Source organism: Oppia nitens, unplaced genomic scaffold, assembly GCF_028296485.1.
Source record: "Oppia nitens isolate AA-2021 unplaced genomic scaffold, nextdenovo-longstitch-racon4-pilon3 scaffold10_pilon_pilon_pilon, whole genome shotgun sequence".
In the NCBI taxonomy this organism is placed as follows: Eukaryota; Metazoa; Arthropoda; class Arachnida; order Sarcoptiformes; family Oppiidae; genus Oppia; species Oppia nitens.
Window position 1 is genome coordinate 678,260 of NW_026533189.1, and position 11,504 is coordinate 689,763.

The 11,504-nt window shown below is 23.5% G+C and overlaps 2 protein-coding genes across 2 annotated transcripts; both read left to right on the forward strand.

Moving 5' to 3' along the window:
• The first annotated feature begins 5,360 nt into the window (after positions 1–5,360).
• On the forward strand, positions 5,361–8,052 carry LOC128964979 (sodium-dependent phosphate transporter 1-like). Its single transcript, XM_054311669.1, has 8 exons — positions 5,361–5,634; positions 5,694–5,795; positions 6,433–6,573; positions 6,635–6,720; positions 6,801–6,897; positions 6,958–7,074; positions 7,133–7,436; positions 7,514–8,052. The coding sequence occupies exons 1-8, from the start codon at positions 5,397–5,399 to the stop codon at positions 7,935–7,937; spliced, it is 1,509 nt and encodes a 502-aa protein (XP_054167644.1). The 5' UTR covers positions 5,361–5,396; the 3' UTR covers positions 7,938–8,052.
• Positions 8,053–9,313: 1,261 nt separating this feature from the next.
• Positions 9,314–11,495, forward strand: LOC128954733 (carnitine O-palmitoyltransferase 2, mitochondrial-like; the record flags this gene model as incomplete). Its single annotated transcript, XM_054300366.1, has 2 exons — positions 9,314–9,399; positions 9,492–11,495. Coding segments are annotated over exons 1-2 (2,007 nt in total), but the record flags the coding sequence as incomplete, so codon positions are not given.
• Between the last annotated feature and the right edge of the window lie 9 nt (positions 11,496–11,504).

An 11,504-nucleotide genomic window follows, 5' to 3' on the forward strand; every position in this document is an offset into this window, starting at 1 on the left:
AAATAGTAATTTGAATAAAAGCCAATTATTTTTGTAAATTGAGGCCAAAATGTTTACTAAGTTTGTCTATAATAATAACAATAATAATAATATTTTTAATGATACTATTTTATTAGTGATTTATAACTAGTCATACCTTAGTTTACCTGTTTTTAAATGTTTTTTATGTGTTTATTATTACAGTTTATTAATATCGTACAGTTTATGGCATATCACATATGTTTATAAAAATTAATTTTTATTAGTTAATTATAATTTTAATATTCATTGATAGCATTGTTAACATCAATTTAATAGTACAAAACAATTTCAATGTAAGTGTCATATAATTAATTGTAATAATGTCTATGAAATATCGTTTAATTTTTAGTTTACAATTATTTTCTGTAATATATTTAACAGTAATATGTTTACAGTTAGTGATTGAATAATGTTTTTCTGAGATGTTTTAAGTTAACATCAATTGATTGTTATTCATTCATACATGTATTGACCCAAATCAGTAGATATTTTTTATATATAAATAAAGTAAAGTAGCAAAAAATAAAATAAATATTTACTGTATAAATAAAAATCATATCATAGATTGCTTTATATATGATGTTACAAATAGACGTAAATGTGGACTCCTGTCTCACAGGTCATCCCGTACTTCCGTCTCCTGTAATCCCAAATTTGGGATTAAAAAAGACTGTTTAATTGAGTTGTTAAGCCATTCATACATTTAAATATATGTACTTTTAATATTAGAAAATATATTTCTTATAATATTATCATACAATCATAGTACACATACAGTACTTTTCAGTATAATTAATACATATGAAAGCTATAAAATTTAATAAACAATAATAATAATATAGATATAGATATAATATTTAAACATAATGCTGTTATTTATTTGAATTATTTTAATCAAAATAACTTTTATCATTTATTATATTGTATAAAATTATTTTTACATTATAATTATTTATATTTATACAGTATATCATAGAAGAAACTACTAACAGTATTATAATTTTAAAACTTTTAATAATTATTAATAATCAATTACTACTTTATAGCAATTAAAAAATTAGATATTTATTAAAATAACTAATGATATTGAGTTTTGAGTTAAAAACTTTTTGTCATTTTTAAAAAGTATAGTCTATTTGCAAATGTTTTACAATTATCTGACATAAGTATTATATGATATTATACAATCACAATATGCTATGTGTAAATTGACAGTTAAATGAAAATTTTTAATACATTTACACTGTATTTATGAAAAGACTGTTTGTCTACAATTTATTGAAAATATCGATACATTTATTTAGTTTTGTTATAATTTATAAGACATTTAGTTTACATAATTATGATAATAATTGAAATGTTTTTCAAATATTATAATAACTATTTCACAATAATTATAAATTCTAGTATAAAATTATTATTATTTTACTAATTAATGATTTACTCATTTTTTGTACTATAATTGAAAGTAATTGACAAAAACTATAAAAACAACGATCACTAACCCATTCATCAATTCATTACTAAAACATTAACGAAAAACCTAAGAAAAAATAGAGAATAAAAGTGCCTTCAATTTCATAGTATTTCGCATTTACACCGATTATATATAAAATTATATTTTTGTTAATCATTATTATTTACTATTAGATTATAATTAATAATTAAGATTTTAACATTAATTAAGTACGTATTTGGCAATTAATAACGTGTGTTTAAGGCTAAACGCAACTCCAAATTTTACGTATAAAGTAACTTCAGTTAATTTTGTCGTAATAAAATATATAAACTTTACGTTATTACTGTAAAGCTACTAATAATGATAAAAATATTTTTTAAAATTAAATTATTTTATTGCTTGTTTTTAGATTTTATTATAAAATATTCGTTGATTATTAACCTTATAAAACAATTAGTAAACTAACATACTATTATTTAAATTTGATTTAAAAAAATTGTTTAAACAAATCTCAATCAAAGATTTATTGTGCAATCAAGGTGTCGTTATTAGTTTTTAGCAAAATATAATTTAATTAAAAAATATTTTTATCATTATTAGTAGCTTTACAGTAATAACGTAAAGTTTATATATTTTATTACGACAAAATTAACTGAAGTTACTTTATACGTAAAATTTGGAGTCGCGTTTAGCCTTAAACACACGTTAACTATCAATGACTAAAATGTTTTTAAAATGCATATTTTGCAATTATTTGCAATATTTTGTGTTTATAATGCTGATTATTCAAACATAATTTTAATATATTAAATATTAAGCTTTTTCTTGTTTTTATTTTAATTTTTTATTTATGTCGAAATTTTATATTAATTTTATACAATCATTTAATCAAACTATAATATCATCAATTTTTATTCATATCTTTTGTTCAGMGTTTTTTAAACAGCGGCAATGCTATTAATTTCAATTATCTGGTCAAAGATACATTGGGTTTCAAAGTGACCAAGGGCAATGTTGTAGATAATTTTAAACTTTATAAAATTGTAATTGGTCATTTTTTAATTAATTGTATGTTTGAGCAAATAATTGCAGTTGACAATAATTTTTACAATTTTTTAACTGTCGACTGTATATTATTTGGTCAAACATGCAATTAATTTAAAAATGATCAATTACAATTTTATTCAGTTTAAAATTATCTCCAACATTGCCCTTGGTCACATTTAAATCCAACGTATTGTTGAGCAGATAATTGTAATAAATAGCATCACTTCCGCCGCTGTTTAAAACATTTTCTATTTTGTTAGTTTAAATTTAAATAAWTTTTTTTATTAGTAATTGTATAAATTGAATTCAAGTTTTTAAATTGTTATAGTTTTATGAATGACTTCAAACGGATAAATTTATTTGATATACATGTTTACAATGATAACCAAAGCATMTGTGTTTTCATAGTTTTTTTAAATTTGAACCATTTATGTACATCTATTATTTTTTTTATTTTTAATATACTTATATTATAGTATAAAATACATTAGAATATTATACTATAAACTACAATATTGATGATTACTCATATAATTATTTTACAAATTATTTACCTTTTTTATTTTGTATTATAAAAATTAATAATCTTATTTCTCCAAACTATGAAATTAGTTTTTATGCATTTAAAAATAATGACCGCAACATATTTTATATTATTAGAAATAAGTTGATATTAATCATACAATATATAATATAGTTTAAATATAATTAAATTAAATTATGAATTTTTTTATTACACATATATATTATTTTTTATATATAATTATTAATTATTTGAAATAAAAAAATTATTTTTTTTGGATATATTTTTCAATTATTTGTGAAATATTTGTAAATATTTATTATTTACTATATATTTGGGTAATTTTTGGGAAATTTGTCTTTTGATATAATTATCATTTGACAATATTTTATAGTACAGGAATTTGTTGTTTATTTTATTTTTGCACAAAAAAAATTGATTATAAACCTTATGACTAACGCCTATCAAAATATGTTTAATTAATCTTTTTATTAGAGAGTATCTTAAAACTCGACTGATAGACAAAAAGTTGACAATTTTTGTTGTAGCAGTCGATGCTATTTTCTAATAAGTTTTAATCAAAAATTGATGAATTAATCAAAAAATGACCTAGTACATTATTGTTTAGTGTAATATTATCTATAATTAAGACATTTTTACATTTAAACTATGGTTTACAAGATATTTAATTTATAKTATCAACAGTCGAAATGAGTCGAGTTTTAAGATACTTTCTTTTTAATATACAGTAATGATATAAAAAGTTAAATTTTATCATTTTTACAATAATGTATGAAATTATTTAAATCATTTTGATTGCGGTTCTTTGAAAGTAATATAATAAAATTGTGACAATTTATAAAATTAAAAGCAATTATTTTATATTTGTTGTCTACAATTATTAAAAAGATTGCACTCTTTTGTCGTAAATTTTAATATTTTAATTACATAAAAAAATAAAATAACAATTTGTATAAACATCTTAAAAGTTAATCATAAAATTTTTTACTAACTTTGATTCACATTTTTAGAAGTCTTATCTTTTTTCATTTTAAACGTTATTGTTTTATTTTACATTAATTAAAAAAACTTTATTAATGATTATAAAAAACAAAGTATATATTTTATATACTATATATATATATAATAAATTATTGTATTACTGTAAATTATTACAACAATAATTGTTAGGTACAAAACAGACACACCTCCAATTTCAAAATAGTTATAATTTCATTGGATATATACAATAGTACTTATGAAGTATTTTTTAATTTAAAATTTTAATTTATTTAGTGTCATTTTTATCTAAAATAATTTAGATAATTAAACAATTATATAATAATTATTAGGTTTCTTGACATTGAAAATAAAATGACATAACATATATTATATTATCTATTTATAAGGTTTATTGTGATTTTACGAAACAATTTATTATACAGGTATGATTGTTGTAAAAATAATATTTATTGGAATAAAGTGAACATTTTTTGTTCACGTTTTTGTGATAAATATCTAGTTTTTAATTTAATTTTTTATTGAATCTCAATTCATGCTGACATACAATAATAAATTTGTTAATTTTAGAGTACATTTGTCATTATTAATAATTATATAAAGTTTATTGAAGCAAACATAGTATATGAATGATAAATGTTTAAGAATTGATTATTATTTWAAAAATGTCGATGAGTTGTAAAATTACATGATATTATCCCTAATACAGTATAAATGTACAAAAATAATCATAAATATCTCGGTTGTAAATTATGCTATTAATATAGTGTTGATTTAGTTAATTGTCTGAACAAACTTTCATTGCTAACAAACAGTAAATAGTATGACATCAATAATTGATGTATAATTATATATGTYTTGTTATATACCTTAGACTTAATGTTAGTTTGTTTTAGTAATACATTTACAAATATCAAGATATCAATTGAACGAATTGCAGCACTTTATTGCTGTTTGATAACAACCTTAATAAATATTAGCGATTATTTCACTTAACTTTAAATTTCTATACTTTATTTATTTACGTTATTAAGTATATAATGAACACAAAACTAAATATATTTTATTTTAATTATATATTATTTTCAGTCCATAACAGGCTCTCACTTTCCACAGTATAACAACATTTTATTCAATACGTTATCAGAGTTTATCCCAAATTTTGATACACTCTAATATTTATTATTAAAAATGTTTTGATTATTTTTTATGTGTTAAATCAATAATTGAATTGTTTTTATATATTTGTGTAAATATTTTAAATCATATAAATTTCTAAATAATATATTTTAGTAGTATTAGGAAATATATATTAATAAAATCAAAATGATTGAGATGTTCACTGTTCGCATTCAACCCTATATGTCAAACATTGAGCCCTACAGTTCATCACTCATATGGATAGTGGTATTAGCCTTCATAGTAGCCTTTTTCCTGGCATTTGGTGTCGGAGCCAATGATGTGGCCAACTCTTTCGGTACTTCAGTCGGTTCTAAAGTCTTAACATTACGTCAGGCATGCATTTTGGCCACAATTTTCGAGATCGCCGGTGCTCTGACATTAGGTATGTAATGTATATATATTTTATTTCATTTGATATTAAATTAGTGATTATTTGAATAGGATATAAAGTGTCCAGTACTATTAGGACCGGTATGATTGATATTCATGAATATCAATACGAGGAAAAACTTTTGATGTTAGGCTATTTGGCAGCACTTATAGGTTTGTTACTAAGTTTTTTAGTACATGTAATTACTTTTACTATTTTGTGAATCGCTTTCTATTTTTTATCACAAATAATTTAATCATTATAAATGCCTACATTTTATTTAGTGTTATATTGTTTTATAATTGTGTTTATATTTAATTTTATTTTTTTTGCTTATAATAATTTTATTAATTATAACACATTGATTAAAATACAAGATTTAAAATTATGAATATATGGTACTTTTAAATTTTCTTAATACATTTTTTATAACATAGTTTTTATTTTTTAAATACAAATTTAATAACTATTATTAATAAGTATTTCATATATTTTTAAATATATACTAAGATATATTAGAATTTGATGTTTTATGAGAAATACTGTATCAAATTATATGTATTTAATTATACAAAATCAAATTACAATAGTTTTGTCAGTTTTTTGTCTGGTATTAATTAAATGTATAATATTTGTCTATAACTACTGTAGTATTTTATAATGTAGAGGAAGTAAAACATTGCTTACTTTATAATTATTACAAAAGTAATATAATCATTATTATCTTTAATGTTCTCAAAATTTATGATAAGATAAGTACAAGATTTGTCACATTAATACTTATTTATTAATTGTAATAATCATAAAAAGGTGGTGCCGTATGGAACCTATTGGCCACATTTATTGGTCTACCCATTTCGGGAACTCATAGTATTGTTGGTGCTATTGTTGGTTTCTCAATTGTGGTCAAAAATTTTGATAGTGTTCAATGGGTTGAAATCGCTAAAATTGGTAAAAAAATATTCATTTTTACATTTTAAAWATTATTGTAACTAATTATTTAACTATTCAGTCGGCTCCTGGTTTATTAGTCCTGTCCTCTCGGGAATTGTTTCCGTTTTATTATTCATAGTTCTCCGAAAGTTTATTATTGAAAAAGTATGTATAATGTTGTAAAGTTTTTTTTATTTTGTTTGATAGTAAATAGTTTTTTAAATATGTATTTTAAATAATAACAGGAAAAACCTTTGGAACCGGGACTCAAATCACTGCCTTTAATCTATGCATTTGTTGTATTAATTAATATATTTTCTATCATACATGACGACCCTTTTTGTAAGTCATTGTAATTAAAACAATTGTTTTTTGTAATAATTATTTTTAACACATAAATAGTTCAAACCGTTTGGTGGAAAGCCCTTTGTATAGCCATTAGTTGTGCCATTATTGTTGGCTTAGTTGTGTGGTTTGTTGTAGTGCCCCGACAGAGAAAAGCTATTATTACCAAATTAGGTATAAAAATATATAACAATTTGTTTTTATTTATTACTAATAATTAGTAATATTTTAGAGACTTCATCACCAAATTTAATTAGAAAAAATTTACCAAAAACTGATGCAAACGATAATTTAGAAGATAAAAAGGTAGTGAATGTGACCAATGGTGACATCGAAAACAAAGACAAAAAGGAAAGTCTTGTGATAAATGAAACTAACGAACAAAAAGACATTGAAAATAGTGTTAAAGTTGTTGATCCAATTGATCCAAAGGATGATTCTAATGAAGACAAACCTGAAATCTCACATTTATTTACATATTTACAAATCTTGACGGCATGTTTTGGTTCCTTYGCTCACGGAGGCAATGATGTCAGGTATGAACTTTCAAATATATATATATAAAACATGAATTTAATAATTTGCTAAATAATAATAATAMTAATACTAATAGTAATGCCATTGGACCATTAGTTGCAATTATGATGATTTTTGCTGAGGGATCATATGAACAAAAAGAAAGTACTCCGTGGTATATATTACTTTACGGAGGTATTGGAATAAGTATTGGATTATGGGTTTGGGGTCGAAAAGTGATCAAAACAATGGGTAATGATTTAACTAAAATAACCCCTTCCAGTGGTTTTACAATTGAGATCGGAGCGGCCGCTACCGTATTGGTTGCATCAAAGATTGGTCTTCCCATAAGTACTACTCATTGTAAAGTTGGATCAGTTGTTATGGTTGGACGACTCCGAAGTAAAGAAGGTGTCAATTGGAGATTGTTTAGAAACATAGCCATCGCTTGGATATTAACTGTTCCATTGACTGCCTTATGTTCAGGTGCTGTCATGGCATTACTACAATTGGCTGTTTAGAGGATTATAATATATTTGTCAAACTATTTCTAACAATTAGTTCTAACAATTCGTAACTAATTTATTAATTTTCATTAACAATTCATTAAAATTTGTAAATTATCAGTTAAATCATGGGTCATAAAATTATTTACAGCAATTAATTTTATATTTACTGTAATTTATTATGTTTAGTTACAGTAGTTATAATTATTTGCTATTATTTATTATACATTTTATTAAAATATTGTATATTTTTAATTATCTTTATAAAAATTTGTTTAATCTTTTATAATGAAAAATATTAATATTTTAGATGAACTACTTTTATAATATTTGTTTTAATTATATATAATATTTTTTATCAAATTTTTAAATAAAATTATTATTTAAAAGTTCATTTWATTTTTACTATACTTAATTTACAGTATATGCCATGTTATACAACATTATATWCTATATCAAGGTATTAATTTAATTGAAAGTGCACTATAACTATAAGGTAATAATTTATTTTATATTTATAATATATTTTATATAATTTATTTATTGTATAAGTTATACACTATAAATTGTTAATTTATATCATACTATTAATACTTACTATATAGTATATACATATCAGGTATTATTATAAGCTATTATAATGTTGAATTGCATAAATTTTTAACTTAGTGTTAATGAATCTCAATAAAAACTAATTACAATATATATATACATTTGTATTTGTATATACTTTATATATATACTGCAATTWATTTAGCATACATTGAAATTATAAATAGAATTTTCCAATAATTCTTTTTTATGACAATTATTAGTTTAAACTTATAAAATATTTGCTAATATGTATAATAAATGTGTGATAAATTATATGAGCATCATCATGGTGAAATTATATATTAGTAATTAATAACCAAATTTTTAAATTAACTATAATATTATATATATATATATATTAAATATAAAACTTATATATATATAAACACAATAATATTAAATAAGACAATGGGTTAACTTATATTTCAAATAAAATTACACTAAATTAGTGGACTTTGATATAAATTAATAAAATGAACCAAGGTCATATACCGCTATATTATACATATTAATAGTGTTAAAAACATATTAATAGTTACAAAGATTACATTTATAAGTTGATATAAAATTTATATTATAAATCATATGGCGATACAGTAATAGTATGAATAGTATATCAATAGTTTAATGATAATCAAAGTTTAATACCACTGATTGTAAAATGATTTACAATGAGAGGGCAGTACTTCTATTCAATCAATTGTTGTTTGTTTTTATAATAATTATAATTTATAAATATTTATAATATATTATTGAATATCTTTATAATTGTGTCATAAAATTTAAGTTAATATTTCATAATTTCTATAATGTTATTGTGTTTGACATAACAGTAATATTAATTAATTTATACAATTAATTGATATAATTATACAAAGATATGGTTTGTATTTTTATTTAACTAATATTATTGTCATTTAGTTTTTCATTTGTTTTATTTATCTATTATTTTCATTTCATTTGTTTTGAAATCAGTTGTCAACCAAACAATCGCTGAATTTTCACAAACTTTTTTGGTCTCAAACCAAGACATTAGTTGCACTTAAAAGCAGACATTCATCTAATGGACAACAATATCAATATCTTGAAAGAAGTTCTTTGCCGACAAACAAATTTCAGGCATCACTACCTCGTCTACCGGTTCCCGATTTGACCAAAACATGTCAACGTTATGTCGAAGCTCTTAGACCTATCATTTCTGACGAAAATATGTTAAACAAAACCCAAAGATTGGTTAAAGAGTTTRAAACAACTGATGGTCAGACACTTCATTCGTTATTAACTCAAGAAAACAATAACAATAAGAATACCAGTTATATATCAAAGCCGTGGTTTGAATACTATCTGAAATCACGAACTCCTTTACCATTGAATTACAATCCATTCCTCGCGTGGAAAGACGATCCAAGACTTGAATATAACAATCAATTGTTGCGGACGTCAAACATCATTATAAGTGCAATACGTTTTCGGCGATCACTTGTCGATGAACTACTTAAACCCGAAGTTTTTCATTTAAATCCAATCAAAAGTGATACAAAATTATACAAAAATGTCTTGAAGTTGACTCCAAAACCAATTGCATCATATGTTTCATTTGCATTTAAAGCATTTCCTTTAGATATGAGTCAATTTTCGTCATTATTCTCATCGACAAGAATACCATTAGAAGGTATGGATGAGTTGAAAGTTTTTCCTAATTCAAGACATATTGCTGTCATTAAAAAGGGACAGTTTTTTATATTTGATGTCATCGATTCAAATGGTAATCTTAGAGACTCATCAGATATCATAACTTGTGTTAAGCATATCATTGATATACCGGTCGATGAAAATGAAGACTCCGTAACTTTATTATCGACTGAAGACCGCAATGTTTGGGCCAAAGCCAGGAGAGGATTGGTTAACTCGAGCGCTAAAAATAATGAAAATCTAGAATTAATAGATTCGGCACTTTTTGTGGTTTGTTTAGATGATGTCAGTCTTGGAGAGCGAACTAAAGAAAACGAGATACGTATTGCTCATAACTTTCTTCACGGATGTGTTGACAAAAACAGAAATTATGTCAATCGTTGGTTTGATAAGTCTTTTTCTATTTTAATGACAAGTGATGGTCGACCGGCTATTAATTTTGAGCACAGTTGGGGCGATGGTGTGGCTGTTCTTCGTTTCTTTAATGATATATATAACGAAACTACGAAAAACCCTTTCTTGCATCCAAATAGTCCACTAAATTCAAGCCTTGATGTCATTAAAGAAGTTAAGAAATTGACTTTTAAATTAAGCGATGAAACGAAATCTGCAGTCAAATCGGCTAAAATTAATTTTATCAAAAATACTGAAAATCTTGAAATTGATTTTACAAGATATGAGAAAATGAATAGAGAGTACTTCAAGAGGAAAAAACTTAGTCCGGACTCTATGTTTCAGTTGGGATTTCAGATGGCTTTCCATCAATTGTACAACACTTTTGTGGCAACTTATGAGTCGTGTTCTACTTCGGCCTTCAAACACGGCAGGACTGAAACCATTAGATCGTCAACAATGGCCACCAAAGAAGCATCGCTTGCTTTTTCTCATCAATCAAAACTAAGTGATGCAGACTTAAGAAAATTATTGGACGATTGCTCTAAAAAACACTTTGAGTTGACAAAAGAGGCTGCAATGGGTCAGGGATTTGATAGACATTTGTTTGCTATGAAATATTTGGCTCAAAAGACTGGGAAACCAATTCCTCAATTATATTTAGACCAAAGCTATTCCATTGCCAATCACTTTATACTATCGACGTCTACTCTTTATGGTGAATGTTTCGCTGCGGGAGGATTCGGGCCAGTAGTTACCGACGGGTTTGGATGCGGTTATGGATATGCCGATAATATTTTAGGGATTATAGTCTCATCGTATACTCCTCATAAAAATAGCAAACAATTTGTTGATGCATTTTGTCAATCACTCGATAAAATACATAATGTTTTAGAAAAATTT